Source organism: Centropristis striata, chromosome 9, assembly GCF_030273125.1.
Source record: "Centropristis striata isolate RG_2023a ecotype Rhode Island chromosome 9, C.striata_1.0, whole genome shotgun sequence".
Classification (NCBI taxonomy): Eukaryota; Metazoa; Chordata; class Actinopteri; order Perciformes; family Serranidae; genus Centropristis; species Centropristis striata.
The window spans coordinates 34,248,090-34,270,241 of NC_081525.1; the positions used below are offsets into that span (position 1 = coordinate 34,248,090).

The following is a 22,152-nucleotide window of genomic DNA, read 5'->3' on the forward strand; positions in this document are numbered from 1 at the left end:
CAAGCAGAAGCACAAAATACACTGTGTACAAAACAAAGTGGTATTATTGACAGAACAAAGCGGCTCTGCTTGCTTGCAAATCTTTGCACTCGCTGTTCTCATTCGTGTGATCTAATCCTCCAGATACAGTAAAGTCATCTCATCTTGTTGATATGCAAGGCAATGGCAGCCAGAGATAGAAACAGAATGGGAAGGGTAGTGGAATAATATTATATTTAATTTAAAATAAATAAAGGGCTTGAATTGACCAGTCAGAAACGTGAGTGGGTTATAGCAAAACTGCCCTACAATTTCAATCACAAAGACTCATTTGTCGATTTTAGCCCTGTGTTTATGTTTCAGCAAATGTGATGTAGCTGAGCGCTCATTGGTCCGCGGTAAGAGGGGGCGGGGCTTCTTGTTGCTACATCCCCAGCTTTTGTCGTTGTTCAGCAGCTGCAAAGTGGAAAGTCCCTGACAGCCAGGGAGGTTTCACACAGACTTAGTGCGGTGAGTTTTGTCGTTTTACATGAAGGATATTAATATTGTCTTCGTTTCACTACCTCCGCGGATGTAAAATTCTGCGAGGTTGTTCAAGTCATTTCATTTTAGCTTACCGAGTAGATGCGAGTGCTAGCTCTTTGTGCAGGCTAGTTCTTTGTGTGGCTAGCTGCTAGCTGAAGAGATGTTTTGTTGTTGTTGAGTCGAGCAGCCCTCCCGTCGTCTGGGAGAGGAAATTCATCAGCTGTGTATGGAGAAACGCCTTCTTATCCACTGACATTATCCGTGAAAGTGGCCCAAGAAATCTCGCTGTGTCAACGTTTGTAAAGCGCCGCCGAGAGAGAGAGAGAGGAGTTTGACCGAAGAGGAAGGAGATGGGAAACTGTTTAAAATCACCAACCTCCGATGACATATCTCTGCTACATGAGTCTCAGTCCGACCGGGCCAGCTACGGAGACGGTGCCGACCCAGACCAGGAGCCACCGCCCCCCTACCAGGTAACTTTGACCAACTGTGTGGACCAAAACATCACGAGCTCGCCATTGTGTTTAAGCCAAATTAATTTAATATCAGAAGTTGAGATGATACCGTGTTATGTGTGGCAGTGTCTGGCCCAGTTGGCCAGCTGTCTGCCTTTATGTAGCCCATAGAAAAGATGAAGGTGTTACTACACAAACAGTATCCGAAGCTAGATCAGCTGTTTACAGATCCAACATCACCCTTGGCCAGCCCACTGACCTCGTCATGGCTTTGATACTAATCCGCTTTGTTACATCTGAAGGTCCTGTCTCTGTCTACCATTCCCCTGAAGTCATATTGTGATTCATTCTTTGCTGATATGATAGCAGCATGATATCACTACTAGCTGTATATTTCATTCAAACGCACTGAACCGTGCTAGTTTTGGCTCATATTAAGTGGAAATGAACTTAAACACACAGACCCAGCTACAATAGCGTGTAGTCCACTTTAACAGTAACTGTAATGTGTCTTAATTGACTTGAAGTAAACCACAGTTCTCCATTAAAGAGAGAGTTTTGTAACAGAGTGGCACTCATAACTTTCTCAGCTGCTTCTTTCACTGATCCCCTCCAGGGGCAGCAACTTTGTTTGTCTGGTGTCCTTATTTCCTGATTTAGATCATCTACAAACAGATCAGGCCATCCTGTAGCTGTAAATATGATTCATAGTGTTACCCTTCTCTAATGTGTTTTTCTATGTTAAGAGGCGGCTGGTATGCGTTATGTAAGGCCTTGGCAGAGAGTTTGCTTGTTACTAGGTTAAGCCAATCCTTATCTGTTGATTTAAGATATGTGTTTTTAAAGCATGGGAAACTGAAGGCAATCACAAGTCCCTGCAACTAAGTTCAAACCTTTCTTGTAGACTATTTACATCGAAGATAAAGAGAGTAAAATTGGTCCTAATGTCTCAGTCTGTGATCTGTCATTTGAGAAGCAAAATCTGACAGTGAAAATTAATTTTAGCTCTTAAAAGGTTATTTTTTGTCAAACAGATAATTGTTAAATAAATCAAAATACAAGTTACAAGATACATTTTTGTCATTAACACACACACATCTACCCATTATGAGTTCACTCAATTATATTTTTTGGTTCCTTTTAGATCTCACTCTATCACCATTATTATTGAGGTTAGCATGGTGCATCTATATTAGGGTTATAACAGTTCTTTCATGCCATGATCTTGTGAATGCAGTGTTATGTGCTTCATAGAGACATGGTTGGCACATCACCGTTAAAAAGAAAGCAGCTGTTACTTGAATATTAAAATGTTAGCAGTGAGTGTCTGTCCATACTATCTGACTTCACCTGCACTTTTTGCAGGTGTTGTAGGTCCAGAGTCCAGACAACATTTTGGCTAATATTGATAAACATTTATCTGTATATGATTGCAGATAAATAAAATAATTAGAAGCTGCATTGTTGCCAGACAATAGCCAATGTGTTCCAAGATTATTTTGCTCTTGCACGGACCATTCAAAGTTATTGGTCAAATATACTTTGAATACAACGGACAACAAATGGACACCAGAATACTTCCATTGCCCAAATCTTGTCCTGTTGCCTAAAGGTTCTGCATTCATTCAGCCATATGATTAAGAATTATTTTAACTTGAATGTGTGCTAAAATATGAGGTGCAAACTGGGACAAGGTCAGTTCATGAAAACTTAACATTTCAAGTTTTTATTCATAATCTTTGTAATTTGTTATCAGTGGAATGTTTCTTATTCGAGTCAGTCAAAACAAAATCTGAACAGGGCCAGGAGTCCTTGTTATGCATCTGTGTCCAGGTTGCTACAAGTATGTCATGTCTGGCAAACAACAGTGTGTAATTAGGCCAAAGCAGCCCGCTCTGGTGTCAGAGAGAAGTTATGATGTAAAAAACAACAAACATTGCTTAGCCTGAGCTCTAACTAAGCTTTGGTTCGTGTTGAGAAAATCTGTATGCAGTTTGTAATACAGACAGTTTCACAAGAGGGTTAACTAACTAGTTAAAACCTACGTATAAAGGGCTCTTTCAGACCTGCCAGCTCTTTTCTCCCTGGTGACCACAGTAATCAGCACCTTCACCATCTGAACCCAGCCTGAGAACACAGCACACATTTTTGTGTGCTTGCAGTTCAGATTAACACACTTTGGAAGTGCTGTGCGTGTTAGAAAGGGGACTAAAGGCTCCACTATACTCGACTTGAAATTGAATTTGGCCTTTTCTTAAAAGCTGTCAAGTATGGACCTGCGTGTTAAGGCCAGCGTTCTCACTGTGCTGGAGGTCTCTTCTTCATACCAGAGGGCGAGGTTTCCTAGTCATGGTGAAAAACATGATGCCAGAAATCCCAGTGAGATCCAAAACAAAGACAACATGAGCCCTGGCTAGGCTTAAGCTGCAGAAAATGAATATAGAAGACAGACAATGATTTAGAGCAAGCCCTGGTATTGTTTTTACAGCCCAACAAGGAACAAACAAGTGACATGGGATGGATACATTATTTTTGTCTAGTTGTCTAGCATCACACACAAAAAAATCTCCCATCCTGTCACTGTGTTTGAAAAGCAAAGCAATTCATCAAAGTGGAAATACAATAAAGTCAGAATAATTGACTTCATGCCATTTATTTAATTAAATAAGATTTGTATCATGTGCTCAATACTGGGTTGTGCTGGGGTTTAACCAGAGCCATGAAAAGGAATTTTCCCTCTTTCTGATTTTATATATAGATATGTGTTTGTGTATCTGTCACATATAATTGTTTCAGATATTTTAACAAAGTTGAATATAATATATTTAAGTGATGTTTGATTCACATTGTGCCTTGTCTGATTGATTAATTAAGTGTGGTAGTCAGTAACTAAGTAATTATTATTATTATTTTTATTATGTTGCTTACATTTTCTTTCCTTCAATAAATGCAAATGTTTTAAAAACAGTATCTTGTCTTTACTCAGATTCTCTTTTTTTCTCTCTTAAATTCAGTTTTGTTGGAAGATTGGAAAGAATTAAGCGTGATGAATATGCAAAATAGGACAAATTCAGGAAGGGGGCAAACACTTTTTCAGTATATAGGCTGTGATTCAGACCCAAACATTTGTTGAAAGCCAGTAACAAAAGCTGTTGAACTAAAAGAAATCCAGGTAATTTGATTTGACCTATTTTGCCATAACAACCTGAAGCACATGCCCCAAGGCTCATAAGTAAAACGTGCAACTAATCACAGTGTTTACTAATTGTTGAAAACAGTACCTCGGGGAGAGGTGAACAAAACTGGAAATTTTACAAAAGTGAATACCATCCAAACACGTGTACCATGCACGTAGAACAGTTTTAACACTTCAGAAGCTGATCCTCAGGGTTAAACACATCTGCTGCTACGTGACTTCATCCATCGCGTTGACATGGCTCAGACTGGGATTCCTGGGAATCCACAGTTGACGCTGAATCAGAGGAGGGCGAATTCCGGCATCTGGAGCTGAGTCTACCCACTGCCACCACAGAGGCTGCCCTTCGGGCTGTTGTATAATTTCCTGTCTGAACACAGGCTGGCATCTGCAAGACTCAAAACCTACTAAAGTCATAGGTCAGACAAAGAAAGGGTCACATGTGTTTCTGGACGTTAGTCACAGAAAGTCAGATAAACAGCTGCAATCTTAATATTGACCTTACTCTAAATAAAACAATATTTTGATGAAGTTCTTTATGATTTACAGTGGCTATAGACACTTTTATTTCCTTGCCACTTATTTTACAAAGGCAATGTCAGTATAATAAAAGAAGCCTTGAGGTAAAGCAGGTTTAAAAACGGATGTTTGTAATATTTATTTTTATTTCTTCTTTATTTACATGGTCAGCAATTGGCTGATACTTAAAATGTACATATATTAAAGTGTTCATTTCTAAATTTGGTTTATATAATGTATAATAATGTTAAATATTCTTTGATAATCTTATTTTAATATATAACATGACATATGGCAGCTACTTAAAACTTAATTGATTTAATGTTTTACCTGGTATCCTATATTTACCTATTTGTTTTTTGTGTGTGTGTTAGCCACTGTTTGAAACTCGGCACAACATTTTTCGAGATTATTTCTTCAGAATTTGCTGATACTGAATGCAGATACTGTTGGTTAAACATTATCCTAATTAGCTTAATATCAGAAAATGGCAGTCAATGTAGTTATGATCTGCAAACCCTTTAGGATTGATGGATGGATGTTAAAAGCTAAGAGGCAAGAAGTGGATCTGATCTGAGCCAACCACTTAGGCTAGTGGGCCATTTAATGTCCTGTCATAATTATTTCAAAAAGAGTGTGTGTGTGTGAGTTGTGTTCATGTTTGTTGTGTATAAGCTGGGGAGGCTACAAAGCAGAGGGAGGTGCAGTTCTGTTTGTGCTGCTAATGTTGTGAAGGCTGTGAGTGTGTGCATGCGTGCGTGTGTGTGTGTTGCTTAAAACATGCTGTGTGTCGAGTGTGGTGATTTGGAAAGCAGCTGGTGAGAAGAGTGCTGACTCATCGCTGTGGGACTGGGCTATGGGAGATAAGGCACCCCTGTGTGTTTGCATTTGAGAGGGAGGTAGTTTGTGTGTGTGTGTGTGTGTGTTGCCCCCCTGGTATGACTTGTAATGCCCCTGTCTCCCCTGTAAGCCTCAGAGATGGGTGCAGTGACAGGAGTTTTTATTGATCACATTCAGTTTGGCACAAAGGCCTTTTTGCTGCTGTCAGCTAGCTTTATGGTCCAAACCTTATTGGCTGGAACGCCTTGCATACTTTAGAAGATTCACTGTGTTGTGTGTCTGTGGAGCTGAACTTGGTCTTTCTTAATACACTTCAGCTGTTTTTTTCCCACTGTTTCTCTCACTTTTGTGTGAACATGAGGCTAGAGGGTAAGAAATGATCTAAAGCATGTCAAATAAGCGCCTGCTGCTCTGCTCAAAGACGAGGCCAAATCCACTTTCAGGCTACTGGTTTAGTGGACCAGAGGGGTACACACCATTGAGAGGTGCAGAGTCTGTCAACCACCTGCTTTGCTGTCAAGATAAAAGGGCTTGCAGTCAGCAGTTTGGTTTGAGCTCAGCCAGCTTGGTCAGAAGAAATGGGGCGAAAAAGTTTGCTTTCGAGGTGGTTTATAATTAGCTGTCAAACCTGGAATAGCGACGAGGAGAGCATAGTGGATGGGAAGAACCGACTGAGACGGCTTGGGAAGGAGGCTTTTCAGCTTTCAAGAGGAATTATGCTACAATTAAATTCATCTTCTGGCCATGAAGGAAGCAAAAAAAGCCATTTATATCAGTGACGTTCATATTGATTATAGCTCGGCATAATTAATTGATAATGCTCTCTTCAGTTATTTCATTGTAAACGATTTGTGAAAGTACAGAACATAAATAAACCTGTACTGTAATGGCACCCACACACACAAGTCAACTCTGAAAGGCATCAGTTTTCTTTACATTACATGACTGTCTGTCTAATTCTTGGGTGCTTTGAGTTATTTTTGGTTTGCACATTACATGATTACATTGTCGACGGTCTCCAAAAACTGTCTGGAAGCCTAAAACTTTTGAATCAATGACTTACCTGTTGGTCCATAGGATTCCATATTTACAGTTCTTTGTTTGTATTAAGTCGGCGTGTGTCGCACAAACCAGACCACAGCTAAAAGGTAACAATGTGTAATTTATTTTCCTCATTTGGACCAAATGAACTAAACTACATATATGAAAGAGCTGTCAGTAGGCTATGGTTCATTTAGAGCACATCTGTGAATGTAGATAGTAACAAGAAATGGTACTTTGCCAACAAGGCGTCTTCATAGAGCTGGGTATCGGTCTGGACCAAGTAATATTAAAACTCCAATCAAAGGATAACCTGCATCCAATGCCTTTTTGTATCCCGATCTAGAATTTTTAAATCTATTTTTAGGGTTTTGCTAGCAGCCAATTACGCAAGCAGTCTTTGGTTAATGCAACACGTGATTTGCCCACCTTGCAGTTGCTACAAACCATATAATTTCATAATTCAGCGTGTACATTATTTGTATAAAAATAATTTGGATGGGGAGGAGTGATGGTGGAAGAAAGTATTCTATTGGTATCTTTATTACTTTAAGGGTCCTGGTATTGGTTTTTATATTTTTAAATTATTAAAATTAAAATTATGTTATTTCTTAAAGAATACCCAGCCCTACTGTTGTAATAAGTTTGAAGAAAATGTCCTGTCCCAAGTCTCCATTCAAATGGCCATTCTTATATGACATGCTATAATCAGGTAAGGCAGGAAAAGAGTGTTACTTCCTCACAGATAACAGTAGTCTATCAGGCAGATGAGTCCAACTTCAGTGCCACTGGCTCCACCACGGGCATCACTACCACTTTAATCAGATATAGTGTTGGTTTTTAGCCTTATAAGGCAGTGATACACCTCTTCAAGAAGGCGATTGTGACAGATTATCTACTGTCTTGACCTAATATGGTAGCAGAAACATTGGGGGTGTGGAGGAGGCAATGCTGACAAACAAACCATTGTACTGCAGGTCAGTGACATAGTCTGTGGGCTTCAGCTGACGCACAGCCACATAAGGGTCGCTGTTGCTGAACACACACCCCAAGGTTCAGGACTCAAATAACTCTTTTTTTTTTTTTCTCTCCAAGACAGTTTAGTTCTCATCTTCCTTTGACTGACAGTTGGCAGTCCTGGCTCTTATCAGAGGGGCCAGGGTTGTTTTAGTTATTATGTTACAGTGGCATAACTAAGTGAAAGGCTGTTAGGAGTCTATATAACTTGGTACACACTGTCATAACTCCCCGGATCATTTTTTATATTGACTCATGCCTGGAATAATTATGAGCTTATATAAATATATATACTTACCTTTTAATATTTACGTTTTCCCCATATGCACTTTTCCCCTTTCACCATACACTGTGAGGCTACAGTGAAGGCTTTGTGTGAGCTTCATCATGTGTTATGTGTAAATACCAGGGTTAATACTCTTAAGCTGACAGAAACACCCTCAACATCCTGTATTTTACCGGCCTGATGAAGTAATGCGATACTGTTATCGTCACCCCTTGAGCCTGTTCCATTATCACATCAACACAAACACATCCTGTGATGCTAATGTCTATTCTTCTCCTCCTCCCATTGTTGTCTGTGTACTGGCAGCATGCTTGCCTGCACTGTGTGCAGGTGTCTGCAGGTCTTATTCAAAGATAGCTTGTTGAAGATTTTGTTACTCTGCAGTCCCCAGAACAAAGGCTAAGATTTCAGAGGCAGCTAACGCTTCATGTTTCTGGTGTTTCTTCCACTTAAGTGCATATTGACACTGCTTAGGTTGCACATCCTAAGCTCTACTGGATATGATTGGGGTTAGGAGGATTTGCATGGAGGTGCATTTCCTTTTTGTATTTTTATGTTATTTCTAAAAGAGCCACACCATGCAGAGGTAACACGGCATAAGAAAGCTTTCACACTGGCACAATCAGGGATATTACAAAATGGGCTAACTCTGACTTTAGCCCAGGGCTATCCTTACAATATGAAGTGTGAAAAGCTAGGAGATCTATGCACAAATACCAAAACCAGCAGCAACATGGCATGATAATTGAACCAGTGATCTTAGAAGTAAAAGTGGCTTGTCTGGTTCAAACCCATTTCCATCAGTGGGGGAAAATCTGGGCTGTGTGTGTGTGCTCTAGCTGAAGCTGTTGCCTGTTATGGAACTTGTGGGCTGAGAGTGCCTCTATCTTTCATTTTCCCACTCTTGTTTTTCAGAATTTCTTTCAATTAGTGATGGATGATTGAAGAGCGATGGCAAAGTATTTTTTTCACTTTCACTCCGTGTGTCTACTCCCATTCCTTGTTGTCTGCAATCTTCACCTTCCTCCCTAACATTTGCAGCCTGGGCCTGACAGGCAGACAGTTTCTGTTGCTGTGTGCCTGGCTCAGCATGCTTGGCAGAGAAAACCAGGTCCTGTACTTTGGCTCCCCCCTTAGTCCTCCTCTCACCCCTGTCTACTCCCTCTGTCTCGCTCTCTATCTCTGTGATTGTTTTCCTCCTGGTCAACCTGAGGTCACATAATGAACAGATGTCACGCCATGTATGAAGGCTGACGTGTGTGAAGGAATGGAGGGGCAAAAGACAACAATAACCCTGCTGACCGCTGCACAGTTAACCAGCCGAACACACACACACACACACAGGGTACAGCTGCTGCCCCCCTCTGAGGCCCTGTCTGTAGCTTTTATTCCTGCTGCCTGGCTGCCGTCTCTTTTTGACACGGGCGAGGAGTGGCTGTCAGGGAAGCAGCAGATAGCCTCAACTACTAAAATTATGCCAACTCATGCCTTAAAATGCTGTGGAGCTGAGAGGCTCACTGCTAGCTTGCTCTGTAATTTTTGTTGTGCAGGCTTGCTATGAAAACCATTTAACTGAAAAAGATAGTTTTTAAAATGATAAATAAATACATTTAATTGATTTATTAATTTAAAAATGAATGTATTATTATGGTGATTTGATTTGATGATGACAAATTACAAAATTATATTTTTTTCAGGTAATATCTGTCTGCTAAATAGTGCTAGTGGCATGTCCTCTGACTTCATTTAGGGAGATAATATATTCACATTTACAAAACTCTGCTTCATTGTCGCTGTGAACAAGGTTTTTGACAGGTACTCCAGCAGTCAAAGTTAGAATTATTCATATATCAAATAGAAATGAAACATTTTGGTTTTGGTGATTTAATAAAATCAATTGCATTTTCAGTCAACAAGATGGGGCTGAGTTGATTTTATTTTATATAATTTTACATGAATAGCGATTAACTTTTAAATTCCCAAGTTGCTGAAGAACTGCATAACTTTTTTTTTGTACTATTCCACACGTTTGCATTCAGTTTAGTTGGACTGTGTAGACTGTAATAGGAGCAGTTTAGTTTGTCAGGTGCATGTAACATTCATGACAGTGTTGGTCAGTCTGTCTACTTGACAGTCCTGCTCAACTGAAGGCGATGAAGTTTTCTTTTTTCTTGTGGTAAAATATGTTATTGCAATTCTCAGCATATTGCAAAATTTCTAAAATTACAATTAAATGGTATTGCAACTTAACTATCTTGATGATCCCATAGTCTAGATCACAACAAGGGCACAGATATCCTGGCTGTTAGTCCCACTCCCTAGTATGGATCAAGCTCCAAAAACACTGGATACTGCATTTCCCACGATGCAACTCATCCCAATAGAGTATTTTTTGGATTATACAAAAGTGGTGTTTCTTATGCAATCCATTTGGATGGATAAAATCACTCTAAATTAAGTCACATTTTAAACATTTAAAAAAATATTTGCCCATTAAAGGAGAAATGTTAGTTTTGGTGGAGTTCTTATTCTCACAACAGAAAGGAAAATATGTTATTTGTAGCCTCAACCCTTCCTTTTTTTCATTTGTCTCTAAAGAATTTTATAACCCCCATCTGCTATTGTTGGGCTTAAAGAAAGCAGGAAATGGAGAGTGACTTGAGTGCGCCTACTGCTCGGCCTAACACCGACTATTAGCTCAGTAGTTACTTCACCTGCTATGTTGTGCAGGGAGGTCAGTGTCACAAGGTTGTCTGATAAATGTTGCTAAAGTGTGCAGATAGGTTCCTCTCCTGCTGCAGCTGCATTCATTCAAGTGTATGGTGTTTGTGTCAAAAGGTCGTCTGAGTGTGGAAATACAGGTGGTTAACGAAGGAGCTCACTTAATGGCATTAGAGTGAGCTTAGCCTAATCCACGACCTGGCTGTTGGATCCTTTCAGTTGTCTGACATGAAGGTTTGCCACACTGTAAGAGGAGAGAAGAAGGTGGGCTGAAGTGCAGAGGGAGAGAGGGAAGTGGTAACACACCACAAAAGTGTAGTGAGTGTTTTGAAAATAGGGGGAGGGAGGGAGGGAAGGGAAGGAAGGAAGGTGCACAGTCATAGACCGCAAAGAGAGAGAGAGTGAAGTAAATCGAAAATTGTGCCTAGAAAAGAAGATGCATATCAATCAATCAATCAATCAAATTTTATTCAAGACTCAGGGTCCATAGGAGACAGATATTAAAAAACACATATGCCTCATTAAAAAATATATCAGTCAAAGAAATGGTACCAGTCCATGTGTCTTGAAAAATGATATATATATTGATATACATTTGGTATTGAAAGGTAGCTATTTTTGTAAATATTATATTCCCAAAAAAATAAATTCCATCAAATGACTTGCATGCATAATAGTGCTATTTTACAAAATAAATATATACATCACAGTCATACCCACAAAGCATGGAGATGAGGTGGGGTTTATTTCTTTTTTTGTATTTTGTATTTGGCTCTTAACAACATGAAGTGCTGCTGCCAATTTTAAATCAAGGCATTACCATTTTCTATAGGCCTTTTTTTCACTGGATAAAACAAAATTGGTAAAAACTTTGGAAACAAACCAATTTTACTTGTGCTTTTTTGCAGCAGAGAAGCATGTAGCTTAGAAGGATTTAAATTTCACTGGACAAGGGGCTATTCTAGGCCCTTTACTGTTTTCACTGTACATGTTGCCCCTTGGATCCATTCTCTGCAAACATAATGTGTCTTTTCATTGTTACGCTGATGATGTGCAGATTTTTCTCCCCTTACATATGAATTGCAAAGACTCTGTATAAACTCTACTTGCCTGTATAACTGACATCAATACTTGGATGAGCCTTAGCTTCCAAAAATCTAAACAGCAAGACAGAAGTCATTGTGTTTGCCCTCCCCACTGGGTTCAAAAAACTGCTTTGTCATTAATATTGGTGTCTTTTTCAACAGTGAGTTTAAATTTGACAGGCAAATTGGCTATGTGTTCAAAAGTGCCTTTTTCCAGCTGCAACTTTTGGCCAGGGTAAAACCATACCTCTCTCCTAGTGACCTGGAGAAGGTTATTCATGCTTTCATTTCCTCAAAACTAGATTTTTGCAACTTGTTGTATGTAGGTTTAGACCAGCGTTCATTGCGACGCCTACAACTTGTGCAAAATGCTGCTGCTCGTCTTTTAACAGGCACAAAGAAACGGGAACCCATATCCCCAGTTCTGGCCTCTCTGCACTGGCTTCCTGTCCATTTCGGAATTGATATTAAGATCCTGATGTTTGTTTTTAAAATTTTTAACGGAGTGCCCCAGCGTATTTAGCTGAACTTATACATGTTCACAGACTGACCAGAGCTCTGAGGTCTGCAAATGAGTCCTACCTGGATGTGCATCAATGCAGCTAAAAACTAAAGGCGATTAATCTTTTGCAGTGGCCCCTAAGCTGTGGAACAGTTTACCGCTGCATATCTGGTCGTCAGAGACATTAGACATTTTTAAATCTTCTCTTAAAACTCACTTTTTCTCCTAGGCTTTCAAACCTGTGTGAGAAGAAAATTGTTTTTGTGTGCTGTATTGTATATCTCAAATCATATATTACTTGATGTAATTGTCTTTTTTAATTTTATCTTTGATTGATTATTATTAATTTATGTATCTTTTGGATTTTTTGTTATTCATTTATGTGAACCACTTTGGTCGACCTTGGTTGTGTATAAGGTGCTCCACAAATAAACGTGACCTTGACCTTGGACATTGTGGCGGGATATTTAATATGTCAGACTTCAGCAGATTTTATCAGTCTATTCTCCAATGAATTTATGTAAACTGTTTGCTACTGCATAAAGTATGTTAACATTAAAATGAATCAAAAGACACAACAGATAGCCGGCTAAAGCAGTCTTTATCTGGTATTTTACATACTTTTCAAATGTGTTTGAATGGAGACTTTAAGTTTGACTTACTTCCTTTTGAAGAAAATACATACATACTACACATTACATACTTGCTATGTAATATACGGAAACAGATTGGGGTGTGATAGGAAAACGACTCATTACACCCTGATACTGAAACCCTGTTTGTCATTTTGATTTGATGTTGCTTTCGTTACACTTTCAACTCCTACGTGTGGTTTTGCGCACCAACATGTAAAAGATTTCTGACAACCTAATAAAAGACATGTTCATGTTCAGTTTTGGTTTGGTTTAAACTGACAACGGAGTGTGGACTTCCAGGAGAACCGCTCTGTCATTACATTTTATACTGAAGACTTCTGTCCTGTGGTGGCTAAATCAAAGACAAGTGAATTGTTAGATTAATGCCATTAAATCATTTAAATCTGTATGACACCATTAATGAAGCTACATAGTTAAATTTATTTTTAATCATTTACCAGTTTGAAAATGTTTCTGTTCTCCAGCCAAGGCATGCAAAAACGGCTGTGAAGCTCTCTGCTGCAGCGGCTGTTTGAACAAGGCGTGGGAAATACTACCATCTACTGCCTGTGATCATAATGTCACAACATGCCCAGAAATATTTGGCTTGTAATGGACCACTAATTCCATCAGTTACTAAAACATTTAAAAAATGTTGTTATTGTGGGAAATTCAGCCCTGAACGCCTCCTTTTTCAGGGGGATAATTACATATTGTGTGTTGGATTGTGAAACTCTTACAGTCAACTGAGTACCTTTCAAAGTGAAATCCTAATCCATACGGATGCCTGCCATAATTATACTGCCTGGCAGGTTGGGACATTATTCATTCAATCCTTATTCAAATGAACACTCATTTCCCAGTTCATGTTGATTCCATAATCAAAAGAAAGTTTCATAAGCTTGTGGTTTAACTGCTCGACCTGACTTGACTTCCCCCGAAAGTGATAAACAAGAACAGCCTCTTCTGCTTTTTGTTTTTTGACATAGAGAGGTGGAGAGGGATTTATTGAACAGCAGCAAGAAAATAGAAATATGTGTGCTAGTGAGGTGTCGGCATGAAGTGGAAGAGGGATCTTGACAGATCTTTAGTGCAGCTTTCTTAACAAGGCCTTCTTTCTCTTTGTGCAGGAGCAGATCCATGTGCCTGTCTACCACCCAACACCCAGCCAAGCCCGACTGGCCACTCAGCTGACAGAAGAGGAGCAGGTTCGAATCGCCCAGCGAATCGGGCTCATCCAGCACCTCCCTAAGGGAGTGTACGACCCAGGACGAGATGGCTCTGAGAAGAAGATCAGAGAGTGAGTAGAAATGCTCAGTCAGACGTAGCAGTGGGATTGAGACACACTAACATAGCTAAAAGATTCTGCTTCAGTGCAATGATCTGTGTTTAACCAGGTATTTGTATGAATATGAAATGATGACATGTGAAAACTTTGCCATTATAAGTGTGCCTGTACTATTACTACTATTACTACTACTGTGCCTTTGGAGAGTTCTTGTAGGAGTGCACTAAATAATGCTTGTAGAAATGCACTAAATAATGCAAATAAGTGCAAATTGTTTAGGTCTATGTAGTGTCAACTAACACTGCAAAATATAGTGTGTACTTTTTATTGAACACCATTTATTTCCTTCATTTCTATGCTGTTCATATCTAGCCCCGAACTAAATGTGACTGTTCATGTGCACAGGTGCGTCATCTGTATGATGGACTTTGTGTACGGAGACCCCATCCGGTTCCTGCCCTGCATGCACATCTACCACATGGACTGTATAGACGACTGGCTGATGAGATCCTTCACCTGCCCCTCCTGCATGGAGCCCGTGGACGCCGCGCTGCTTTCTTCCTATGAGACCAACTGACACACAATGACGCACACACATGCCCACATACACCTGTGGAGCAGACTGGAAACACACATAAAATATGCACACAAGTGAACACACAAATACCATCTTGCTAACCTGTATCCTGGATTAGTAAGGTGGTGGTATAAAACAGTGAGGATGTGAAAGATTTAGGATGAACCTTGTATGCGTGTATGTATGAGCATGCATGTGTGTATGTATGTGTGTGTCACACAATTTCCCCAGTTGGCCTGCTGGACAGGATTGGAGGAATGACCAGAGTTTGGGTGTTAAGGACAAACAGGAAGGAGCTGGACAGAGAAGAGGAGTAAAATGTGAGCTGACGATGGGGAATGTGAGCTAACAGGTGTAAAGGGAAGTGAAGGGGGGGTGGATGACGATCAACTGATATGATTAAGAAATCACTTTTATTGTGAATACACACACAGCTGCTCCAAGTCAAACACTTCCTTTATTTACTCCCCATCATTGAAATGAACAATACAGGAGGAAGGACTGACTGGCTGCAGATTGTGTTTGTTGGACTGCTGAAGCCTGATTACTGTTAAGACACGTAACAAGAGAGGAGGAAAAAAAAACACCTTTCAGAAGATCTCATTGCAAAGCTTGTTGCAGAGACATATCTGCTGCAAAAACAGCTACCGATGCAGATATGTGACTGAAAGACTACTAGAGCTGGACATCAACTCTTGCTGGACTAAGATATATTCTGCAGACACATCACAGGCCTCCACTGGCCCTTAGTGGAGTTGTCTGCTTGTATAGATCTTTTATCAGAAAAATAAGATTGGTCAGTGGATTAATTGATCGTCCCGTGGCTTTGTGAAGTCTGTTCTGTGTTTGTTTTGTCGTTCAGCATAAGGGCTTCATCAAACCAGTTTTTACCAACAACACAGGTATGGTAAAATGAAATACAGTGGGTGATTTAGTCACTAATGTGATGGATAGCTGGTAAACTGTTGCTGTGAAGCTATTGACTCCTCACCACTTTCTCAATCACAGTGAGATCTCAGATTATTGGCCCTAGCACAAGTAGACCAGTTAACCAACCAATTATACAAATCGGAGATATTTGCACTTCTTAATCAGACTGTTGACAAGAGTTGACCATATGCATTGAGCAATTATGTCAAAGTGAAGTAATACCTACATTTGCATTACCATTTCAAAGGTTTGTAATGAAATCTACTGTCTCTGTGGACCAGAAATGGAAACATTAAAGACTTTGGTGACATTAAAGTGATAGCTTGGATTTATTGAAGTGAGGTTCTATGAAGCGCTTGCCATAGTCGGTGTATTACTTACAGTATATGTTGGTCGGCTGCCCCCAGTTTTAGGAAGCAGGCAGAGGAAAGGGGGCAGTGGCACAACACATTTAGCCACTTTAAAAAGACCCACCTATATACAGTACAGGCCAAAAGTTTGGACACACCTTCTCATTCAATGTTTTTCCTTTATTTTCATGACTATTGACATTGTAAATTCATCAAAACTATTAATGAACACATGTGGAATTATGTACTTAACAAAAAAGTGTGAAATAACTGAAAACATGTCTTATAATCTAGTAAGCAAAGGGTGGTTACTTTGAGGAATCTAAAATACAAGACATGTTTTCAGTTATTTCACACTTTTTTTGTTAAGTACATAATTCCATATGTGTTTATTCATAGTTTTGATGCCTTCAGTGAGAATCTACAATGTAAATAGTCATGAAAATAAAGAAAAAAACATTGAATGAGATGGGTGTGTCCAAACTTTTGGCCTGTACTGTAGATTAACATCAGTTTAAGGTGTGTGCTATATTTAGAATATTTTTAGCGATTTACGTTGCCATGGGGAACTGAAACTGTTTCATGCTCTCATCAAAGCCACAAAACTTCATTGACAATAACAGTAATTTTACCTGTCAGAATACAGGCGTTTCTGGTCTGCTGCCTCGATCATTTAGTTTGTTTGCTTGCTCTTGTGTGACTGTGTTATAAAGTGAGTTTGGTGAATCTGAACTCACCCTTTAAAACAACAAACAAACTAAACAATTGATGTAGTGGTAGAATAGCAACTCTCTGCGAGGTAGAAATACTGTCATTGTGAACAGTGTCTGGTGGCTTTTAAGAGAGCGGAAAGGAAAGAGAGAGGAAATGTCAGTTCCCTAACATAAACAGATTTTTTTTTAGATAGCTAACATACCTTTTGTTGTTGCAACCCCACTTCAATAAAACTGAACTATCACTTTAACCAAACTACTGAATGAACTAATGCCAAGCTTGGCACCCTGGTTTTGTCCAAATTATCAAAGTCTGGGGACGGATTCAGGACTGAATTAAAAACAAATAGAATGTTGGGCTCATTCAATGTGTTTGTGAAACATTGTTATCCTCTCATTCAGCATCCTGTCCTGTGGCCAGCATATTCATGGAGCCAGACGTAAACAGGTGAAACGGTTAACGCTGACTGGTACCACCATCAGGAAGCTGGTGATGGAGACTGTGGTTATGAGTTGTGTGTCAGTGAATATGACTGAAGATGCCTCCTTACGTAATGTTGTCAAAATCGGCTGTTACACATTGCTGACTGCGTGTTCTCAGTTCAGAAGTTTCTTCTCTTTCTCACATAACGAGGCCTCAATGTAAATGATCTCCTCGCCTCATTTTAAATTACCTCTCGCCCAAGTCACCCAGTTTACTATTTAAGCACAAGAAAAAACAATTATTCACTTATACTTGCTCTTCTCCCTGCCAACTTTGGCATGCGAGTGAGTCGGTAAATCTTTGACTTATGCAGGAAATGGAAAAATCATTTGAATTCCCTCAGCATAGCGGGCATGATACAGATCCAACACAGTCTGAAAACATGCCTTTAGTGATCTGTGTGTGCGTGTGTGTTTGTGTTAGGCTTTATTGCCATTGTGTGTATGTTTGAGAAAGATTGGGTGGGGGTTGGAGTTGGCAGTTGGCACCTTAGTTTTTGCACAGTACTTTTCTTTGTGTTGTACATTGTCCTCCATCAGTGAGGTGGAGCTTCATGGCCTTAGGTTACACATGAGTGAAGGTTGGTATCAGCTGCTAAAATGTGGAGCAGAGTTTAGTTAAATGTAAGAGAGAAAAAGGGGAGTGATACAGAGACAGTTTACACAGCGAATGCTGCGGTTTCCACTGCTTTTATCCCTGCGGTACAGCGGATGACTGTTTGGATAAAACGGGCCTTTTTGAAGGCTGGGTGGGACTGGCAGTGTGTAGGGATGAACAAGCTTAAACCATGCCATTGTGTCGCATTCTCCCAAGCTGCATGTGTATGGATTAGTGTGGCACTTTGTGGAGCTGCTTCATTTACGCTCTATTAGGTGGTTAATCTATGACACCCAAATAGATTTCCAGGAATTTGCTAACAGTTCGGAGATAGAATATGTGTTCATATCCCCAGAAAATGACTCAGCGGTCGTTTGCTAGAAAGGAAACAGCTGCACAAAATGTTTCTTATTCATGAGCCAGATAGAGCTTTGGCTTTGACATTGAATCTCGGGAGGGAGACTTGTTAATTTAAAAATGCCCACTTTTTCAAGATGAAGTGAGTGCTGTTTTTTGGATTTTCTGCTTTAAGTACAGGATTGAAAATCAAGATTAGCTCATGTGTGAATGGGGTAAGTGTGCTGTATGTTTGTGTATGGATGCTTGTTAGACCTTTTATTGTTTGTAAGCCTAAATATGCATATGCTATGTACTACCGGCAAATAATAAATAGACATTGCAACAGAACATAACTGCCAGTGGGTGTGGTTTATTTCCTCTATCTAAAAAGGGAAGAATGTCGTTTTTTTAGATGCCACATAGAAGTAGCTAAACGCTGGGAACCTGAAGATTGATTTGAGATGCAACACAGCAAGTGTGTCAATATGTTCTGGTTCATGAATCTGTTATAACAATAAATTAATCAATTAATTTAAATGATTTTTGAAGTGAATAAGGGTTTAGAACAGTATGATATCAATATATGAGTCCATTTTCAGGATCAATTATGTCCCATAAATTGTAGCAGCATATTTTGGGTTGACACTATTTGTAACCAGACTGATATGGGATTTTTTAGGCTGATGCAGATACTGATTTTAGAGGGGGGAATTCAGAGATAACTGATATGGTAAAGTAGACCTTTTTTATGTGGATTGGGCACCAATTTTTACACTCTGCAACTGTATCCAGAGAGCTACTTTCTAAAACATCAAACTTTATTAAATAATATGTAAAATACATTAAATAAGCAATGTATTACATTGTTAGCCAGAGTAGTTCTGTTGCATTATAGAGAAAAAAGGGCTTTGGATATCAGCAGCATATTGACTTATAACAATATGCCTTTGATAGGCCAATATTTGCCTATAATATCTGTCGGGCTCTATTTGTAAGACAATTCATTTTCTGAGTCAAAAAATACTAAAAATTGTCAAATATGACTCCAGAATACCACATTAATACACCATGACTTTGAGGAACACCATAGAAGAATCCATGCTGTAATCTGGTTGCACAAACTTCAAACTATTTGGAAATTTCTGTATTTTCAGCGATTGGATGGTGTTCTGGAAACTGCTGAGAAACCCTCTTATTGTCATTATATCGAGGAAAGCCATCATGAAGCTCTGATTATCCTGGAAGTCACAACAGGTCAGTTGGTACAGGGGCTCAGGCATAAATTAAAATGGTCTCACTACAAAATAATGTTACTCTGGGGAAAAACTGCATCAAACATAAATTAAATTTGGCTCCTTGAATCCTCATGAGTCTCCGCTTTCCACTGACACCAAATTCCAAGGGGATATTCAATTACAGTAGGCAAAAATAACACATTGTTACGCATGAGAAACACTGGTTTTTGCCTTGAACTGCATGTTATCAGCATGAAGCAGGTATGTATGTATAAGGAGACTCGTGGGTACAGATGGAGCCCATTTTCATCCAGATATCATGTTGTCAAAGGCCTGAGGGCTGCTTTGAAAATGGCCATATGTTAGACAACATAACATATGTTATATGTTATGTTGTTGTAAGTTTTTCCCTCTCTAAAAATTGGCCTGTCTCTGGAGCATTTTTTCATGAAATGGTTGGCACTGATGTATTCCTTCTAGTTTAGTATTACATCATTATCTTCTTTTACATTGCAAGCAAAAAAACCTGACTCATTTCTCTACCAAATCCTCCAGTGGTCATGTTGCCCGATTGATTTTTGTTATATTAAGTTATTTATATAGGTAAACTTGAAGGTATCACTCCTCAAATCCATATTCCTCCATTTTCCTTCTGCTCTTATTCACCTGTGCCCAGCAGCTCAGGAGTGTATATTAGCACTGGATTTTTCAAATGCTCAATTTAAACAGCAAAACTCAAAATCTGTGGTATAATGTAGTTGGGGAGGAAAAATAATCTTATAGATCATTTCAATGGAACTGGGCCCATGCATTAACATCTTGATCAATGTTAACTTCCTGTCAGCTGACGTTCATCTTTCCACCTCAACAGGAAATTAACACATTTGGATTGTTTACATTTACAACTGTGAAATCATCTAAAACAAAGTAAGTGATATATCCACACACACACGCACTTTAATGTCACTTTTGTCTTAATTATAATTTGACTATTAATTATCAGAAGACTTTAAACTGTGAAATATTGACATCTACACACTGATTAAAATGGAAACACACAGGGCTATATGTCTGCTTTTTATTATGTCGTGCTTTGGCAATATTTTTTACATTCACATTAATCTAACAGCAGGGGGAGGAAGAGAGAGGAGTGAAAGGGTTGTTATTACAAGGATAGCCCACTGAATTTACTAACTTTATTAATGAGCAGTGTACTAACATTGTGCATTCATATCATGCTGCAGTACTGGTTTTTTAAGCAGTTCATTGACAATAGTGAAAGGCAGGAAGGGTGCGCGTACACACATGCTCACGAGCCACACAGAGAGGAGTTTACAGAAAACTCTAAAGGACTCTTTAATGGTAGCCTTTCCGTGTGCCTTTTAAAATACAAGCATATAATGTGGATCGCCACGTCCATGCATAAGGTCATGTTCTGAGCTGAAAAGATAAAACAGTAGTTCTGGTCATGTCTGAGTTATGTTTGTGAATGTTAAAAAAGCTGTTCAACACCAAATCCAAACAGTTAGTAGCAATGTGTCGAGACAATAGAGCTGGGCTGCAATATATATATATATATATATATATATATATATATATATATATATATTTACATATATATATATATATATATATAATATATATATTTACATATATATATATATATATTTACATATATATATATATTATATATATATATAATATATATATATGTAAATTGTATATATATATGTAATTTTTTTAAGCATTTGTTTATGACATTGGTTTAGCTAATCAGAACATTAATTTATCAGCCTTTTCAAATATAAGCAGATCAGTAAAATATTGTCGCATAGAGATTTCCTGAAATTATTATTAGACAAAGTAGAATTACAAAACTAATTTAGGTTTAACCAAAATGCAACATCTTTACAAACAATATTAGTTGAATTAGTGCTTCTTTGACACATTGTTATTACCTACACATTGTAATCTTCAAAAATATTACTGCTTTATAGATTTATATGATGGATTGTTTTGATAGTCAGTCAGTGGTGGTGCAATTTGCTGCATTTTAGATAAATGGATCAAATTATGAATTTGGAAACAATTTCACATTTTGAACACAACTCAGGCATGTAAGTTTTTACATGAAGTCTGATGTACTTACTGTCACTTTATCTGATCTATGGCAATATGAGAATATATTAAATATATATATAAAAACATGTATAACCAATCATTACTCTGAACCATATTGTAAATTAGCATTTATTTTAAATGAATAATATGTGTTTGGGCTGTCCTTTCGCTTCAAGCTGCATATGCAAATATGGATATGTGTGTAAACAGTTCACACACTTTTTTCTAATTGAAGCTGATTTATTAAGCCACTCCAGCAACATAACAAAGAATTTGAGAAATTATAAGATACAAATGTTAAAGTATTAGCAAAAATACATGATAAGAAATACAGGAGCAAAAACGAGTTTCTTCTTCATCCTCCTCCTTCCTTTAGTCTGTGAGAGAGAGAGAAAAAAATTAAAAGAGTTGATTTCATGGATTTATCTTTATGCAAACACAAACACTAAAAAAATAATAAATAAGTGCAATAATATAGCCAATGTGAGAAATAAACACATTTTACCATGACACAGAGATCCATGGAATTAAATAATACATTTAAATTATTATATTATTATTTAAAAATACCAAAAGTCATGACAAAATATGATTTTGTTATTTATTTTTATTTACAATAAAACAAAGACAAGAATTACAACAACAGAAAAGAAGATGCAACTTGTGAAAAAAAAAAAGCCAAACAAACCTAAATGCTTGCAGGAAAAAATCTCACTA

General features: G+C 38.4%; 1 protein-coding gene across 1 annotated transcript; it reads left to right on the forward strand.

Annotated features, from left to right (window-relative positions):
- The first annotated feature begins 846 nt into the window (after positions 1-846).
- rnf11b (ring finger protein 11b) lies at positions 847-17,206 on the forward strand. Its single transcript, XM_059340830.1, has 3 exons — positions 847-977; positions 13,932-14,101; positions 14,495-17,206. Exons 1-3 carry the CDS (start codon positions 855-857, stop codon positions 14,664-14,666), a joined length of 465 nt encoding a protein of 154 aa, XP_059196813.1. The 5' UTR covers positions 847-854; the 3' UTR covers positions 14,667-17,206.
- The last annotated feature ends 4,946 nt before the right edge of the window (positions 17,207-22,152 follow it).